This window comes from Montipora capricornis, chromosome 10 (genome assembly GCF_036669925.1).
Source record: "Montipora capricornis isolate CH-2021 chromosome 10, ASM3666992v2, whole genome shotgun sequence".
NCBI classification, from domain to species: domain Eukaryota; kingdom Metazoa; phylum Cnidaria; class Anthozoa; order Scleractinia; family Acroporidae; genus Montipora; species Montipora capricornis.
In genome coordinates this window covers 33,906,639-33,926,638 of record NC_090892.1, presented here as the reverse complement: position 1 = coordinate 33,926,638, position 20,000 = coordinate 33,906,639, and the positions used below count along the sequence as shown (strand labels likewise).

Genomic DNA, 20,000 nt, shown 5'->3' with positions numbered 1-20,000 from the left:
ATATACTGAATGTATCAAACAAATGCAGAATGTGTGGTAATCACAATGAAACTGTGCAGCATATTTTGTTAGTTGCCCCAAGCTTGCGCAGAGAGAATGTAAGAAGACATGATGTTGTTGGGCGGGTCATACATTGGGAATTTTTGCAAGGAATATGGAGTTGAGTGCAATGACAAATGCGGAGTATGAGCATTCCCCCAAAAGCGTAGAAGAGAATGGGGAAGTAAAACTGTTTTGGGACTTTACCATCCAAACAGGCAGTGAAATCATCACAGAAGGCCAGACATTCGGGAAAAAAAGGCAAAGGAAACAATCATTGTGGATATAGCTGTTCCCGGAGATAGTAACGTACTACAGAAAGAAACTGAAAAGTATGAACAAACAAATGTGGTGCCAGTGATAGTGGTCGGTACTCCTCGGATCGGCACATATCCTCAGAAAAGTGCTGGAAGTCTGAGGTCTCGGGATGAGGCTTCACTGGATATTTCTCCCCAGGGAAAAACCCTGTGCTTAATTCTACATAATAATAATAATAATAATAATAATAATAATAATAATCATAATCATAATCATAATCATAATCATAATCATAATCATAATCATAATCATAATCATAATCATAATCATAATCATAATCATAATGACGACGAATACGACGACAATCTATCTTGTGGGATATGCTCTCGTATGCGTTTCATATGCTCATATGCTTAAGACTGAAGCATTTTGAATTAAACATGATGATTGAATAATCCTTACGTTCTGGTAGAAGGCAATCAGACATCTATGTACGGAGCATTGTGAATTTGAATTTAGAAACACCGAGGACAAATCAGCCGGTGGAGTGAGCAGAATTTAAACCCAGCAAAACCGCATGCAAATTCACCGCCATCAACACTGGACCACATTTCCAGCCCACGAAATGATGCAACAAATTTTTACAGCCATTTTGCAGTTACCTTTTAATCCCCAATCCTTTATAGCTAATTACTGAGGTTTACAGCACTATACCCAGTTATCTATAATGGGTGAGTTTCTGTTGACGTCATTTTTGCAATTAAATGCCATTAGCACATAAGTTTCCCGTTTAAAATTTAACACACTACAGTAAAGCATTTCAAAATATCAACGATGACGTTTTTTTTAAGAATTCAATCTAATCTAAATTACCGCGGCATTCTCCCTGTGACTTGACCTTTATCATCATTCCTTGACTGCAGGCAGAAACTTTCATCTGACATTCATTACCGTATGTACGTCCATCGGTTCCACACACTGGCATGAAGATTTTTGGGCAAATTTGTGGGCAAGCGCACTCACGCTCGCCAGCGTCAGAAATACTGCAGATAGCATATGGATCTGGGCAAGGATCTAACTCACATGCATCCAATGCTGAAAATACAAGGCCGTCATTGTTAATCTAAGACAGTTGTGCAGTTATTAGTGCATACAAATAACACAATGAAACGGTAGGGAACTTAACGAAGCCTACTGAAATAACTTTATTAGCGGTTTTCGTGTCTAAATCACTTTCGAGTAAGAGCTATAAAGTTCTGGATAGTAGCAGGGATAACGATATTTATGAAACAACACAACACTTTTTAAATTTAAAACATGTTTCGACAGAAACTTCTGTCATCTTCAGTTTAAATTACAAAGTACAGAGTTGAATATATAGTGTGAACCAAAATGCTAATTAGCTGTAAGGAAACATGACAATGTAAAAGATTACAAAGAAAGTCTTAAATTAACATGATAAAGCTGATGATTAAATGTAGGTTTCTTCCATTGAATATGAATGGCTTCTTTTTCCCATTGAATATGAATGGCTTCCTCGCACGTCTTCAAACATCTACAGAATTGTGAGCATTGCCGCACTTTGTGCTCTAATGATTGTTTTAGCATCCTAGATCACGCTTCTACCACCTTCCAACTATTCAATGGGAGAAACCTACACTTAATCATCAGCTTTATCATGTTGATTTAAAACTTTCTTTGTAATCTTTTACATTGTCATGTTTTCTTACAGCTAATTAGCATTTTGGTCGCACTATATATTCAACTCTGTACTTTGTAATTTAAACTGAAGATGACAGAAGTTTCTGTCGAAACATGTTTTTAAATTTAAAATATAGCTATAAAGTTGATTTGGATTAAATTCGCAAAGCAAACTCACTGTAACACATTGGTGGAATCAACCCTACCCTCCAAATACGTATCACCTGTTAAAACTTGAGATGATTATCGCAGTTATAAGCGATACTATAGTAGCAGCGACATGAAAGCCTGGAAAATGTATTAACATTTGTCAGAACTAAACTGTAAGTGGCAGATTCCTATTAATTGAAGTTATGATCCTCGTAGCTATGGGCGCAATTTTAGCAGTTGCATAGAGAAGCCTGAAAAATTGAAGACTTCAACGGGGTTTGAACATGTGACCTGGTGACACCGGTGCGACGCTCTAACAAACTGACCTATGAACCCCCTGATTTTGGGAAATGGTCATTTGTGGGTTCTAATTTTCCCGTGAGGAATGGATCAATGAACGATGTATGAAATGAATCATATACTGAAATGCGGATATGAAATCAAGTGAATCCATGATCCCCTGGAAAATTATAACCCAAAAATGACCAGCTTCCAAAGTCAGTGGCTTCATAGCTCAGTAGGTTAGAGCGTCGCACCGGTGTTGCGAGGTAGGCCTAGACACAAAAAGCCGGATTATTTTAGAATTTTAAGAGCATCAGGAGATTATTAGAAAGTTTGAGGATTTTTAGAAAAAAAGTGGGATTTGTGGGAGATTTTAAAATGATTTTGAAGAAAAAATGTTGCATTTTCTTTGCCGCTTTATTTAAAGTTCCTATGAAATAATAATTTTGTCCCATTGTTGACAGCTAGACTGCAATCCAATTGGGCATCGGTGTTTCCTATTTCTAATGCATCCCATCATTGCAAGGGAAGTTAGTTTCAAACATGGTGGAGGAGCCAAGTGAAGTTTCAGTGACTTCAATTTCCATTGAAGATGACGTTTGGGGATATTTAGGGATTTTAAAATTTTTTTGGGATATTTAGAGATTTTTGGAGGGGTTTTTAGGGAAAAAACTGGGAATTCCTGAATAGATTCTCAGAGCATTTTTCGGGGTATTTGTTTCTAGGCCCATCGCGAGGTCACGGGTTCAAGCCATGTTGAAGTCCTGGATTTTTCAGGCTTCTGGACGAAATTGCTAAAATTGCGTCCATAACTGCGAGGATCATAGCTTCACTTGATTTCATATCTACAGTTCAGTATATCATTCATTTCATATATCATTTCGTTCATAAATTTCTATTGGTATGAAACTTATGTTTGCCCCCTGAGCATGTAGTCTTTTGTTGTTGCAGCGTACAAAATGTAGCACTGTCGAAATGTATTCATCTCAGCTCTCGAACTTTCAAAATTTCATTTTAATAAGGCCTTCTGCTGAAGTGTGCATTTCACACTTCATAGCAACGAGAGTTATGGCCAGTATTTGTACGCCCTCAACCAAAACTATGGCTGAAATGACTACGCTGAAAGTCACTGAAGCTTGACGACGGAACACTGCGTCAAGAAATTAATTAACTCTTTCAATAGTTGTGAATGAATACGCTGATCAGCGATAAAGTGCTTGAAAATTCTTGTTCGTAAGACAAGGCGTTTAACAAACTGGCGTAATGAACACACTGGTTTGGTTCACAGAGCAGAATGTATGGCACAAATGGCCGATTGAACATAGGTTCGATTGATAAATTAATGCTTGGGACAAAAGGCGATTGAACAAATGTTTTGGAACGACAAACAAATTGGTTTAACTAAAGAGTGTCAAAGAGTGTCCAATGAGATTCTTTCAGTTGTGTCGTAGATCTTATATGTCTTTGTTGTTTTAACTTGTTTTAGTGGAGGTTTTCTTTAGATCCCATTCAGGCCTAAATTGTTCTTACTTCCACTTTGGTGTACCCTGCGAGCAGTTGGTTTCTTCTACGCTTCCCGAGAGAGAAACCACTCCGAGCAACCGTTAGTTTCTTTGAGTGAGTCCAGCGCAAGAGACGAATAAATTAAATTTGAACCAGTAAAACAAGTTAGTAGATTTGTTTTGGCACTTGCACGTGCCTTCAGCTACGTAATTGCTGATCACTTCTGCCAAATCGTTTCCCTGCTAAAAGGGTCGCCATTGTTGCAATTCCTTTCCATTAGAGAACCACTGTTACCTGTGGAAAACCCTCGAGCCTCCTCTAACGTGGTGGAATTTTATTATTATTATTATTTTTATTCGCATTTTTAGCCTGCATAATTATATATCTGTGTATCGAAATAACCTCTCCAGAGCATATTCACTCTCTATTATGTGTCATATTATACACCGTTCCGTGATGCTTGATGCGTTCAGCAAAATGGGACAAGACCTTAGATTTACCGCAAATAACCAGGACATGTATTCCAGTTATGTAAAAAATAAAAATAAAAAAATAGAAATATATATATATATATATATATATATATATATATATATATATATATATATATACATCAGACGTATCAGAAGTTGCAATTGGAAAGAGGGTGGCTGAAATAAATGATTTTGAAAACCTAGGGCTCATGTGTAGCGGATAAAACAATCCAATACACGTTATTAAGTTACCTCCACAATAGTCTTTACACTTCTCTAATGAGTCAAATTTGTTTTCATTTCCATGACATCCTCCAAATATGAACTCTTCGCATGTGCGGGAAGTTGCATTGAAAAAAAATCGTTTCATGGAAGCCTGACAACGACCAGTTATCGGTGGTAGACTGCATATCTGTGCCACTGTTGAAGCAAATAACACACTCCTGTATTTTAAGTAGACTCTAAACGTTCTGACAACATTAATTTTGTGTATATAGTACTTGTGATATCCATTTTCTCACTTAAGTAAATCTATGACATCAAGCTGAAGGACCCTCTAACAGGAACTGGTATACGACCAAAATAATGAAATTAATTATCACTGATACTTAATTAAGGAGAGTGATGGAAAATTAGCTGTTTAACTATTTATAACTATGACTTGAGGTAACAGAAACTGACCGCAACTTTCATGTTTTCCATTTATAAAGCCCAGATCCAATATGTCAGTCAGAAACCCCGTACCTGTGCAGTCACCATCGCCAATGTAAGTTAGTTGTCCTAAAAGCATTCCTCCATCTTCTAAATTACATGCAGTCACCTCCAACATGCATTTGTTTTCATATGTGATTCCATCTGATCCACACACTGGATTATGATCAAGAGGACATTGTTCCCGGCATTGGCAAGTGGCATTACTTCCTTGAACTCTACACACAGGGTGGGTACCGCTGCACGATGAATTTTCACAGGGGTCGTCTAAGCAAACAAAAACAAACCACATTTTCTTTAATGTGAAACATAATTATTAAACGCGTAACCTTCTAAAATTACCATCTTATATGAAGGGAAGTGCAGTATTATAGTACGTCAGCCGTATCAAGTGCATGTACACACTGACATCAACATTTGAAAGAATTATGAAACGGACTGAAACGGCGACAAACGATGAAACCTTACCTGTTCGCAAACAAAGCAATATTTTTTTCTGCTTTTTGAGAAGACTTAAAACTTCACAGTTTTTCGCGTTATTCTAATACAGAGGAAGCAGGGATAGCGCATTGGTGAGAGCAGTCGCCTTCTGACAATGTCGCCCTGGTTCTCCACCTAGCGTCGAGAGGTTTTTCTTAGGGTACTTCGGTTTTTCCCTATCCTCAAAAAACGAATGTTTGAAGTTTGTGTGATTTCATTTACAGCTTCTTTGATTGGTAGCGCTCTTGTCCCCTCCAAAATAAGCTTGAGACTTCAATACAGTTGACATTATCATGATCATCATCAGTTTCACTGATCTGGTCCTCTTCCAGTCTTTAAGCTGCTGGTCGGGCTACGTCGCGTAACCTAAGCCAAGTTATCTTCCAGGCTTCTCCTAAACATTCTCTATGTCCAAAGGAGTGCCACCTTTTGTAGCAGTTCTTCAGAGACCCTGGTGTTCAGTTCCAATAGTCTCTCCGCCAGCCCAGTTTCATTCTCCCACGTCAGCAGGGATGACCCTCCTTCGTACTTTCCACAGTGTTCTTAATTTTCTTCCAAGTTCGAAGTTATCTTCCTCTTTCTCCACGAAACGCAAATCATTAGGAACGGCGATGTCTATAAACCAGATCTTCCTTCCAGTCGCCTCCAATACAATGTTATCTGGCCGTAGATGTTCAATATCATGGTCCGTCTGAATATTAAAGTCCCAAAAAAGTGCTACTTTATCCGAAGAGGAGTGATTTGAATTTTATGATCATACCACTGATTAGCATAGGGGATGCCATACTTTATCACACAAGCCTCAGTGTACAGACCCTGCAACTTTTTTTGCAACTTTTTTTTTTTCTTATATAAATCGCAAATGTGAACAAAAGCAAACCAGTGCATAAAATGTTTCAGGATGTTAATAAATGGTTTACTCCATCTCATAAGAAACGAAAAATGAAAAGGAACTTCTATGTAGTGGCCAGGAGATACTTGTTGACACGGCCTTATATGAATGGTGAAATAGTGCCAACAATGTGAGCTGACAGACTATTCCATAGTTGGATGGCCATTTGCAGGAAGCTTCTGTCAAGTGTATGCGTCTTGGCTTCAGGTTAGATAAGGGCATGGTCTGGCACTGAAGTGCTTGATCTTAAGACCCGAGGTCTTATGTTAGGTGAAGGGAGCATGTCATGAAGGTCCTTCGCACATTGCTTTGTGTGCATCTTGTATAGTGCCCAATATAGTAATGCACTATCTTGTATAGTATCTTGCTTTGCTTTCACGTTGAGTCAGCATGCTGCATTCACTAGCCAGACCCCAGTTGTTTGAAGGGTGGATAGCGCTATCCACTAGATAACTTAGCTGGTTTTGCTAGTGTTTATCCGCTGGGTAGTGATTTATCCGGTGGATTGCGTTATCTACCTTTTGACCAACCGTGGCCAGATGTCTTTCGCTGTCATCATTTTCCTTGCACATTCTACATATAGTCGAGGCTTCGTTTTTCTCTAGCTATCGTAACTTGGACAATATTTATTGTTAATGTCCTTGTCATTGTTACTTGTTATTGTCACTTGGAATTTACAAAGTAATATTGGAGTTCTTGTGTATATATGTTGTCGGTTAAATCCGGTCTCAGGTTGAATCCGCTTTTACCAAGGTTAAATTGGTTCCTCATTTACGCACTCTACCGAGTGTAAAGAATCTATTAACCCCCCAAAAAGGAATGAAGACACCTAGACATTCCCCCAAGCTCTTTCTTACGCATCTCAACCCATCTTCTTAATGTTCCGTAAAATCCTATTGGTTTCTGTATTCATACAGTTATCCATTCGGTCTCAACATCTCACCTTAGTAAGGGAAAAAAGAGTCTATAGTCCTGTCTCTCCACCACTACAGTACAATGACGACCATGGTTAACCAAACGCAGATCTTTCATTACTTGCTTTTGTATAATAAGTCAATTGATATCTATGTATAATAACCGAACCTAATCCTAACCTGACCCTACGTTTTCTCTTGGCTTAATTTGGGCTCCAAAAAAGGGTCTTCTATTCATCTGGGTGCATATTCAACCTAGGTAAAATGAGGATCACCAATTTAACCTATGTAAAAACGGATTCAACCTGAGAACGGATTTTACCAGCAACATATGTACAAGGACCTCAGACAGAGAGTACTTTCCTTGAGACGTGTGCTCTTCCCAGCAAGGCATATTTCTGGAGAATACGGACGTTGCAGTCAGTGTCTCTGATTTGGTCAAATTAGCTTTTATAATTCACCGGAACTGAGCCCAACGCTCCGACTACAATTAGCATGGTGTTTACCCCCACATCCTCGAAACCTCATCTTTCAATTCAGAATAATCGGTAATCTTTTTCTTCCATTTCATTGCGTTGTTTTCGTCCCCAAGGATTGCAGTATCAATAAACTAGTAGTTTTAAGGACGGGAAACGGAGAACGCATCTTACCTCCAGGTTTTCCTACAAACGTAGCAGTACATTTCCTTGCACATCCTTCAGAACAACACTTGAAGTTTCCAGGGCAGTCCCAGTCTGTGCTACATTCGTCACGTGCACTACTCAGAGGACATGGTTCTCGCCTGACCATAGGGCACTCTCCTGATTTGGCTAGTTTATAACATTTTTTCTTACAGTCTCCTCGTAAGCAGCACTTCTGACCATCACGACACTCAGAATCATTAGAACAGCCAGTGACTCCCAATTCACATATTGGTGTAGGAATAAGTGATGGACACATTTCGTCTGGCTTTCCTATAAGGGAAATTGTTTATGTATAATATATATTTCATCATGCAAGTATCACAGGTCCACTTTGCTAGTTGTGGAAGAGGTAACAAACAGTCAGTTTAGCAGTTATTGTACTTGGAACCTTAAGCAAGGACGACGAAGGCGGCTACGAGAATGCCATATAACAATAGGTTTAATTAGCAAAAACAATTGTTCTGCACACCCTGCACGTGCGTTTTACATTTTGATACATTACTTTGTCGTTCTCATCTTGACAACGAAGTGAAATAATCAAATTTGAGGTCAATTTTCTCTCTAAATATCCACACCGTTCTCACCATTTTTTTTTTTTTTGAAATGCGTACTCACACTTTCCAAACCGATCGACTTGGAGTAATCGCCATACTATTACAATAACGGGCAATAATATTTTCAGACAACGTTCTCGCAGGCGTCGTCGTCGTCGTCCTTGCTTAAGATCCGAATGATGGCTTTCGTCCAGAATGGAGTTTAAAGGATGGAATACCATAGACACGAAAAAAAAAAACACTGCAGTGTTCTAACGGTTAACAAAATGTGAGAGTCTTCATTGCAGAAATGTATTGATTTAAACAAGCTGAACAACAGGTCAATACTAGAACGGAAGTCGGTTGAACGAAAGAAAGAGGACTGTCAGCTCAATATTCAGCCATTTCTCAATTTTCACGTGATTTATTTATTTTGCTTTTTCTGTTGACATTTTGAACCACCGTTGGCCGTGTAGCACTTTTATTTGAACAGACTTAACTGATTAGAGTGTATGTGAAGTGCTAAGTATCTACCCCACATTGACCATGTGACCCGACCAATTAATTGGCTCACGAGATGATAATTGTCCCCTTTGTTTGGTTGATTGGACCCTTTCTTCCTCTCTGTCCTTTACATAGATCGTAGAGGGGTTTTGCAACTTTTGAGAAATACTTGATATATCTCCTGTAATAGCTTAAGAACCCAGTTAACTTGCGAACTAGAAACAGCTTCCGTACAAGCAGGATCAACGCTGTGTCCAGACTGATTTACTATTCTCGCCAGATAGTGCACTTCACCCTGAAAGAGCGTACATTTGCTGGGTTTAAGTTTCACCCCGTGTTTCCTCAAACGCCTTAACACTGTTCGTACATTCTCCACGTGCTCCTCGAATGGTTTACTGTAAACGATCCCGTCGTTCAAGTATGGTATGCAGGTCACATCCCGAATACCTTCCAAGCAACCTTCCACTAAACGTTAAAAACTGGCTAGTGCGTTACTAAATCCAAGTGGAATTCGTATCCACTCATAGAGTCCGCAGGACGTGATAAATGCTGTTAAATGTCAACCCTTTTCACCCAAAAAGCCTTGATGGTATGCTCTGACCTGATCTAAAACAGAGAACCACGAAATCCCTCCAAGGTTGTGCAAGGTCTCTTGAACCTTCGGAATCCGGTGTCAGTTAGGGACGGTTTTTCGATTCAAATCTCTAAAATCGAAACACAGGCGCAGTTCCCCTCGCCTGCGTAGCAAGCGTTTCCAGCGCGCGAGAAGCGAATTCATTTTTCTGGCCGCGCGACTGCGGGAGAATAGGGTGAGCTTTCCGCGCGAAAGTTGGGGCAAGCTAATGACGGAACGCTTGCAAGAAAACCCCCTATTTTTGAAAAACACCCACCTTTGTAATGATTGACTTAACACGCGCTGATTTACATCTCATTAACAAATTAGCCAATAGCAGATAACCTTGTTAACACATGTTTACTCCCGTCAAAACAAACTGAGGCACCGAGATCAATGCAGAAATTTTTATTGATTTTTGAGTTAAATTTGTAACGGTAGCTTCTCAGCCTGGTAAGACTGGTTGTGTTTCTTTCGAGAATTTGCTTAAACCATCGAAAAGAAAAGATGCTTAAGGACAAATTCTAGCTGATATTTGCAGAGCGGTTGGAATAAAAGTTGTCGAAAACAACAGTCTATTTTCAGAACGTGTATGCAATCCGTGCGCTCGTAAAATACGAAATTTAGGAACATAACTCGTACAGAGTTCGATGGGTAGTAAGGCCGTAAATGCAAAACTCCACCAAAGCAGACCGTGAAACCATTCAAGAGGTTTTAGTTGCGATTTTTAAACTAGCGGCGATTTCAGCGCGATTTGCTGGCTACTTCTTGGTACAAAGTGGTTGACGAAACGAATCGTACTAAATTGACACGAAATGACAAAACTCCTCGTTGGTTTAATAATCCACAGTTTTTGGTCAAATACGGTCACGAAACCGTAAATGTAATAGCAAGCATAAATGCTCAAAATAATCGCATAACTTTGTGCAATTGTCTTCATCTTGTCTCATTTCATTTAGGATTCAAGCTTACAATGGGCAAGGTAAGCAGAGAAATTGACGAATACAATTTATTTCCTTGATCCTGAAACAGATATGGGTTCTGATAGTTCGCATGCATTTTATAAATTTATCCTGTGTAAATAAACATAAAGTATCTTTTGCAAGCGAACGAAAGCTTACTTCAGTCCAGTCCAAACTTTCGTCGGCAATAAGCGCAGTCAAAGTTTTGTTCAATAACGAATCTTCTACTTTTAAGTAAATTACGGAAACGCCTATCCATAGCGGCTTCAACTGACACGTAAATAATGTTGAATTTTCCTTGATGGATATCGCCCAAGCGGTCCAGATTTTCATTTAAATCGCAAGCCGTCATTCCATCAGAATTTACTTCAACCACTTGATCGCATATGATGCTTTGTAATGAATTAAAAACGATGATACTCGAGAAGCATGTTCTTGGCTCTTTTATTTCGAACTCCGCACATCACGACAAACATCTGAAAAATTAAGCTTTTCCTGAATCATGTTGGCAAAACGGCCATTACATCTATACCATTAAAAAGATGGCGCATTCCCAGTTCTTGTTCCCCTTTCAACGTAAAGCCAAGACCCGATTCGTTCAGCGCTCAAAGATGATTCAAAACCTTCCACATCTTCCTTCATTGTCTCGTTACATACACGACAGGGGTGGCATAGGAAGATCGAGATTTAAAGAGCCATCAGGAGGTCTTCCATATAGCGCTTCGCTGCGACTTCAATGTGCAATGGAAGAGGTATAGAAACATAAGTTTTCTGAACCGGTGTTGTGTCTTACAATTCCAACACCATCTGGAGCTCTTCAATACAACTCACATCATCCTCATTCAGAGATTCTTCTCTAAACATCTTAACTGCTAAGTGTCAGTCAAGTCACCCAGTACTACAGCTGTTATCTTTCTCCATCAATTCCGTGTCCGCTTCGTCTGCACCACTGTCTTTTACCAGGTATACCGGGGAACTCTCGTGCTCAGATAAACTAGTCTTGGTCTCACCAGAGCTGTCATCTTTTCGTACCACGTCCACTGGTGTAACTGATGTGACGAACTGCAGACCACCAAGTGGGGTTCGCCGACCAAGGACTATTTGATGTTTCATAATGCTGTGGACGGCAATGTTTATCCGACGGGGACAGCCTCGTGGCAGGGTAAGCAGTTCCCTAGTCACTTGCAGGCCCTCTGGCAAGATTGCATCTAAAGTCGGTTCAAAAACCATGATTGTCTGTCCTGGCGGTACTGTCTGGTTTCGCTTCCACTCTTCAAAGCAACCCAGTTTTCCTCAGCTGGGCTCTGTTTGAAGTCACCGAATGCACTTAACTTTTCCCCTGACACACTCTGGATAGCTGAAATCGTAATGCCCATAGTTGAACTGTCTTCCTCTCCGTGTGGTCTATCATTGAATACTTCTTATACGATACTATAGCGAATTATTGGGATTCTAACAGCAAGAAGTGGAACTGTCACTGGTGTGGTTGGTTGACTATCAGAAACAAGCTTGAATTGTACTTCTACCCAAGCTATAAATGGTGTTCTTCCCCCATTGGTGGCTCTTAAGTTTAGTTATGATTCTTACCCGAGCAACTCCTCAATGCTTCTCGCCGCTGATGATGGCAGATTTTCATCCGACCAGGACTTTGACACCATCGACACTTGCGCTCCCGTGTCCAAAAGGACTTCGACCGGTATGTCACTCAAAACACAAAATCCCTTTTACGTCTTTCCAACGAGCTTGGTACCATTTAATTGCTGCTTGGGTGTTAAATGACTGGAGAATACAGGATTTCTGTGTTTCCAACTGTCAAATTGCCTGACAGAGATTCTTGTGGCCCCTCCAATAATGTTTCTGACCCTTTTGTCCACAACATCGTACTACTTTACACCCTGAACATTGTTTAAAAACTGGAACTTTCTGACAATTAACAAACTTGAGGTACATAATGAAGCTATCTCTGACTGGGGCTACTTCCTGTCCCTTGGTTGTAGTCTCCGTCTCTTTCCCTGACCAGCGTTTTCACTGCTAGACTTCCTTTGCCGACACCCACAAGTCCAGCGGTCCCCGCTACCACAAATATGACAATGGTCACGCAGTTCTCCTCTTCCTTCTCCCTGACAACTCAGGCAACCCTTGAGTCGCTGATACCATTTCTTTTATTAATCATAACCATTACAATTTTCTCAGATTTGATTGGTGCATTAACTATTGTGTAGGGTTGAAATCGGACAGTGAAATCGGACAGTTGGCCGTAATCGGATACCTGAAATCGGACAGTTACATTAGCCAATCATATTAAGTGCACTCAGCTTAATCCACCAATCACAGATTTATCACAATAACCACGGCAACAACCTCTTACCCTACCAAACTGGGGATTTTCCAAAATGGAGAAATTTGTAACATTACACAGTGAAAAAGGAATGCATTAATTTTGTTTTCTCGGAAATTGTAAAATTGTAATGGTTATAATTAATTGGTAACAAGACTTGTCGTCAAATTCGGTCTGTAATCATACTCGTGATTGAACAAATCGCTACGCGGTCGTCCGATTTTGTTAATCACTCGTATGATTACAGACCAAATTGGACTCCAATTACCATTATTAATAACCTGGCGAAGTCCTAGTGCACTGCTCACTGTTCTCCACTGACGACTTCAAGTAGCTTGTTCTGACCGGATCGCTTGCAGTTCAGCCATGAATTTGTCCCCCTTGGGACGATCTTTCTGCTCTGCAGTCGCCTTCCTATCAGTCAGCTCTTGATGAACAGTTCCTCCTCTCTTGGATGCGTCCACTTCATAGACCTAGGTGCTCTTCCGACAAGAAGACATTCCTAACTTTGATTTCCTCTCCATCTCTTCTGACACAATAACATTAATTTGCCGAATTAGATCTTCATCCTACACCCCTGGAACTTATAACGAAGGCCTCAGCCGATTTCGGACTGCTTCATCCTGAAGACCAGCATCGAGTGAGTGCAAGAACATTCTCTGCACCAAATTAGAGTCATATTTTAACTGAGTGTCCACCTTTTGGGAAGCAAACAGAATCTTCTGTCTGATATCCAATGCTCTTCATAGCATATTTTGTGAACCCCCTTGGCGTTCCTGAACTAGCTGTCGACATAGCTCTGTCGCACTTTTCTCTCGATAGTGGGACCTCAGGATACGCCTTAGTCTAAGAAGAGTCAAATCCTCAAGTCCTTCAAGATAACTTCTAAATATCATTCCAGGATTAATAACTCTCACTACAGCATCCGCAACCTCACCCTCCTTATATCCTTCAATTTTCCTCAGCAAACGTACAAAGCTTAGCTTGTCCTTCTGTACACACATACTGTATCTTTATTTAACCACGGGATCACATTCATTACAGATACAATGGTTTTCCTGTGAGCCGTGAAAAACAGTCATTAACTAAATTAGAGACTACTGTTTACGAGTATATTGCTAAGAAATCTATTAAAACAAAAGAAACTACTATTTACAACTAATGTTAAGAAATCTGTGTGAACATTAAAACTATTTACAATAACTATCATCAATATTAACTAAGTAAAGGATCTATTTACCTATAACCATTTTAATTTATCTATGAATAAAAAAAGCTACTAGTGAGAATTACTTAAATTACAATAACTTGCTAATTTTCTTTTCATTTAAGAGATACGATTTAAAGCAATTTAGGCTTTCCTGCTCTCTCGCTTCTGCAGCGATATTATTCCATAAAGAAGATCATCTGTAGTGGACGCTGTGTTTTCCAATTTCTAATTTGGGTCTGGAAATGTACAGGTTAAATAGAGGAATTTCGTACATTAAGGGAGTGGATGTCAGACACATATTTGAATATATTTCTCAAATATGAAGGAGAATTGTTATGAATGATTTTGAACATCAAAATAGCGAGTTGTCGTATTCTCCAATTTTCCAGTGTTCCCCATCCCAAATCAACTAGAAGGTCTTTGGATCTTATTTCATAATTAGAGAAGGTAATAATTTTAGCACCCCTATTTTGATGCTATTGGAGTTTTTCGGATACGCCTTTGCCTATATACCCGACACAGCTACAGTAGTCAAAATGGGGCAAAATCAGTACTTTGTATACAATGGCTCTCGTTGTTAGCGTTATAGTAGTACCTTCTTCAGAATCTCTTTGATGTGCAATTTCCATGACAGGTTTTCATCAATAAAAACTCCTAGGAATTTATAGCCCGTTGCTCTATCTATGGATGCGCTATCTACCTTTACAGTGACGTTATCAGAGACGTGAGCAAGTTGCTTGAGCAATTCTTGCTTACTCTTTTCCGATGGTGACTCAGGCTTCCCGATTTGTGGTTTGGTGTCGACTGATTCCAGCCGAGAGCAGATGAGGTCATGCTCCGTAATTTTTTAATGAAAGTCCTCCAAGTATTCCTTCTGTTCCTCTTCCGTTCCCTTCGACGTCTCATCTAACTTTTCTTCGATCAGCAAAACAGGCCCCCAAGTGGTACCCGGTGAGGGAACAGATGAGCGACTTTTCCCTCTGAACAATAACATAACACGGGGACAAAGATGACGGGCAACAAGCTTGTGCTCTCTTACAACCCAAAATGCCCAAAGGTCTTTCTTCTGTACTTTAGGCGGTAGGGCTTCAGTATTGTAACTCGCCACATTTGGCCGTGCAATAAACATGTTTTTTACCGAGTTAGCTGGGTCTGTATGGGAGAATCTTGACGTTGATTACATTGCGTTCTGTCTGTCCTGGCGACCTCGATCAAGATTCTACCATACAGACCTCCAGTTCGGTTACTAAAACAGTTCGGTTTGCAAACTTTATTAACTATGATAATTGCATGATGCCTACATGATACAGGCTTTGCACACTTTCATTAATGTTTGGATTATTTTTAAGAGTGGAGGAACAAGGATAGCACAGTCGGTTTAGTGCGAAACCTTGGTGTGAGAGGTCCCGAGTTCGATCCCCGAATCTCACATCTTTGTTTCGACTTCTTTCCTTTCATCGTAGCTTACGTAGTAACTTAGTAATATTCACGTGATTTTGCATAGTTGCTTATACCGAGAGCTATAATCGTATCTTACATCCACAGTTATTATTGAAGAAATTTATTTTACGGATTTAACATTATTTTTTCCGGTGCACACAATATCCAGATTATCACATGCACAACGGTTTATTTTAAACGTAAAACTTGACAGTTAAAATGCAACACTGACCTTTCTCAGTACACTTTCCAGGGTGTTTGACGCTGACATTAGTACCGTCCTCGCACACTGAATACATGAGCATACATTCATTGCTATATGTTACTCCATCTGTGCCACAGACAGGCTTGTATATCCTTGAACATGGCCTAGGGCATGAGCACTTGTACTCCCCAGTTGTGTGGATTTCTATGCACTTCGCATATCGATGACATGCTGGATCACAAGTTGGTTTTACTGGTGTACCGTGTTTGTACTCAAAAACTGGCGTCAGAGCTCTCAGAGGGACTTTGAAAAAAAGTAAAAAGAGCCACTCAATGATTATATAAACCAAAGGGTGAAGATGACATCATATGTGTGAGTCAACGGGGTCAACTGATGGACGAAACGCTGGAAGTGATACCCCAGGATATATACAAACAAATCTTTCACTCGTATCATTATTAACAGGGTAGCATCAGGTTGACATATGAAAAGCAGTACTGTAAGGTCGGTGTCAAAGAACAAGGACATGCTCAGCTTCACTGCAGTTGTTGAGTGGGTAAGACATGGAGGAAAACAACAACGCCCTTCTTAGGAGATATCATCAGACGCACAAGATCTGCACGAAGTCAAGATTAAATCTGTTTCTTAACGCTGAATGATCACAACACTTACGTTAGACTCTCCACTGGTCTTCAAACGACCATCAAATCCGCGGATTTCACATTAAAATTTATCACTCAAGCAAAAAAACAGCTTTTTGAACTCCCGATTTTACGTCCCAGTTTAATTGATAATTCAGGTAATAAAGCGATGTGCAATGCAATAGCACTTTCATGATATTTGAGCCATGTTCGATCTTGCTCCCCTTTTTCAGCCTCTTCGCTCCTGCTGAAATTGCGCTGATCGAAGCAATTCCTTCAATTAAAATTCGAGTTATGCAACTCCAAAGAATAGCATCAACAGTAAGGATTCTTTTACATTTTCTTTTAACATTAACATCGTTAAACAGTGTAAAAGAAGTATCAATTTTGCCTGGTTTCGCAGACACGATACAAAAGTTACGCCTATCCGTTTGTGGGACTTACATTGTTTTCGCATCAATAAGAAGACATTGCACATTTATTTGTCTTGTTACGATTATATTTACATGATTTACCAATTTCTGACTAGGAGACTTCAGGAAAAACCCATGCTCATAAGAGAGGCCACCACACGAAAAAAAGGATGGATTAAATAAAGAAAAAAAACTTTAGTAGCATTTTCCATGCTTTCCATACTTACCTGGAGATTGTAAGTGTGCTGGAAAGTTAATCTTGATACATGTCTTGGTGCAGTTTGCGAGAAGGCAGCATCTTTTCCCAAGAGAACATCTTTCGTCTGCGTCACAGCCAGTTATAGATACACATGTTGGCATTGTATTTAGTGCTGGACATTCTCCTGGTCTTGAACCTGCCGGAACATTCACCAGAAAAGGAGAAGAAAAAGTGAAAGAGAAGACATAGTGTCATAAACAGTGTCGCAGTGAGGACTAGGAAGTATCTAAGCAACTGTGTTTTACGCAAGCGTCTAGAAGTTTTTTCCAACCGCGGCAAAACTTGAGGTGAAATTAAGATGAGGAAACAATAACTCATTCGGCTATTGTGTTTGCGGTATTGCCGCACGTTCACTAAAAAAAGTCCCCGGGATTTTTCTCCAAATTGTATTATTTTACTCGAAACCCTTGTCCTCACTTACCATTGGGGAGGGCAGGCTCGACACACTTGTGAATGCAATCGGAATCAAGACAACAAGCTTGTCCAGTTGGGCACTTTGGACCTCCCGTAAAGCAATTAGGTGCCTTTGGTGACAGTCCGCACATGGGAGTTGGATCAAGAACAGGGCAAGTTAGCTGTTTAACTGAAATATAACAATTGAAATTCTTAAACAAGATTCTTAAATGCGTACCCAAGCAGAAGATCCCCAGTTGCTGCAAAAGATTATATTAATACTCACGAAGTGGTGGATGGGATGGTGGTACATCAGTCTTAATGCATTTTTTAGTGCAGTCTGATTGAAGGCAACATTTTTCTCCAAGAGCGCATCTCTTGTCTGCGTCACAGCCAGTTATCGATACACATTCTTGCACTGGATCAAGAGCTGGACATTCACCGTGTCTAGATCCTAAGAAGACATTTGTTGAATTATGCGGAATTGCTTTCCTTCAACTATATTAAGCGTGAAATAATGAAATTCGAATAAGCACAGACGGTATTGCAGTTCAAATTGGAAATTTTCTCCTTTAGGTGCACTAAAATCAAGAACTAGAGAGCCTTTGATGTCATTTTCCCCTCGATCCAGGTCTCTCAAGAACTTAAAGTTAGTAATGGCGGACCATTAAATAGCAAAATTCTTTTTGAAATCAAGAATTTAAAATTTGGTCGCTTAGTTTAGAATTTTAATAAGAAGAGATTTTTTTATATAACTTCATTATAAAACATTGTGATAAAATATTAATTATGGTTAAAAAAAAGTTTAAAAGGGGTTTAAAATGCGACGTTTCCGGCTTAACTTAAGGAGGCTCGAATAGTTAAACATATTCTGTCCTTAGATACAGTTAGGGTAATGACATCAGGATGAAATTTGGCCAGGGTATTAAGTACCCATCGTAGATTTCTCATATTATATTTTCCTCCAAAATAACGTTACCATGACAACGATATTATGCATTTCTTTGAACCTTAAAATCAACATATGTTGTCTTTTTTGAAGAAACGGGACGGTGAAATTTTCCCATTCAGCGTTACCAGATAATTTTAGAAATACTCTCTAAAATATTTAAAATTTAACAAAATCTGTCGGCCAGTTTTTCGGAAAGTTCAGTTTTTTTGAAGTGTATATTTAACTTTTTTTTCACCTACAGATTTTTTTTTTTGAATTTGAAAGACAAACGTTTAGAATTAATCTAAGCTAACATGCAAAAAATGAAAAAAAAATCACCGTCCGGAATAAACGAGTAAAGTTGCAAAATCAGGAAAAATGAGGGGGTTACAAGATCAGCCTTTACGCATGCGTCACCCGCTCATTCGAGTCCGTGCGCGAGTGGAGCTACAGGCCAACACAAAGCGATTTGTGACCATTAAACCGTTTGTGTAGAATTTTCGTAGTTTTCGTAAATACGAGATATCTATTTAGATTCCATATATATAGGAATTAGGAGAAAGGTGAGCGAAATTACCGGTATTTGTTTATTTCTGGTGAAAACCCTTTCGAGCCTCCTTAAGTTATTATCAAGCAATGAAAATAAAAATAACTTGAATATATAATGAAATTAACGCATGAAGTTATGCTGCTTACCCTAGAAACCCAATCAAGTTTTTGCGTTTGTGTCAGAGTTTTGCTATGACGTCTACCTTTGGCAAAGTTGATGCAATCAAGTCAAAAAAATGAGAAAAGCCTTCTGAGACGTACCAGAAACATGTTGTAACCGAGGAGTTAAAAACCAAACAGTCCTACCTTAAATAACTAAGGGATGAGCTACGTGGCATCTTTAAAGATATTCGTGGCGTCTGTTCGATTCTACGCGTGGTTGCTATAACAAAGATTGTTACAACTGTACGCCTTAATCAGTTCCAAAATTTGGTGAAAGATCATGCTCAGAAGCTTTTACTTTTGTATAAGAACTTTGATGTATCGTCCTACACCTTGGATTTGTTTGAAATGCTGGTTTTATGTAGAGGACTTTTAAGTCTTGGACGTCTTTAAAAAGACGTCCAAGTAAGTTTATTGGGAACTAGAGCCGCTTAAGGACGTTCGCGCGAATAATCTTCCAACATTGAAATTTGTTTCATTTCTCGTCTGAAGTTAGGTCATAAATTACTTATTCCAAAAATGAAAAAAACCTGGGGGTCACCGACTTTGTTTCGGAGAAAAAGGCAAGGGAAAAATGCCCTAAATTTGATAGATAGGTCATCATAACAAGATGTAGCCTCATCTACTCATGCGTTGAAAATCATAAAAATAATATGTTAGAGTGAATGTTTCTGTGCATAGAAATATAGGAGTGGGTTTTTTAGATCATTGCATGCCGCTGGGGATGTCGTAAACAGTAGAGTTAATCCTCAACAAGCGTT

General features: G+C 39.4%; 1 protein-coding gene across 2 annotated transcripts in view; it reads right to left on the bottom strand.

Moving 5' to 3' along the window:
- The window catches only part of LOC138021942 (uncharacterized), a 187,837-nt gene that overhangs the window by 4,915 nt on the left and 162,922 nt on the right, over positions 1 to 20,000 (bottom strand). The window contains exons 24-31 of one of the 2 annotated variants that reach the window (XM_068868967.1): positions 17,884 to 18,051; positions 17,626 to 17,787; positions 17,173 to 17,340; positions 15,919 to 16,194; positions 8,054 to 8,356; positions 5,151 to 5,384; positions 4,659 to 4,826; positions 1,171 to 1,392 (exon numbers count right to left, since the gene is read on the bottom strand). In XM_068868967.1, the coding sequence (XP_068725068.1) occupies positions 1,171 to 1,392; positions 4,659 to 4,826; positions 5,151 to 5,384; positions 8,054 to 8,356; positions 15,919 to 16,194; positions 17,173 to 17,340; positions 17,626 to 17,787; positions 17,884 to 18,051 (1,701 nt within the window). The remainder of the gene's footprint in view (positions 1 to 1,170; positions 1,393 to 4,658; positions 4,827 to 5,150; positions 5,385 to 8,053; positions 8,357 to 15,918; positions 16,195 to 17,172; positions 17,341 to 17,625; positions 17,788 to 17,883; positions 18,052 to 20,000) is intronic. The other variant, XM_068868968.1, reaches the window with a different exon arrangement.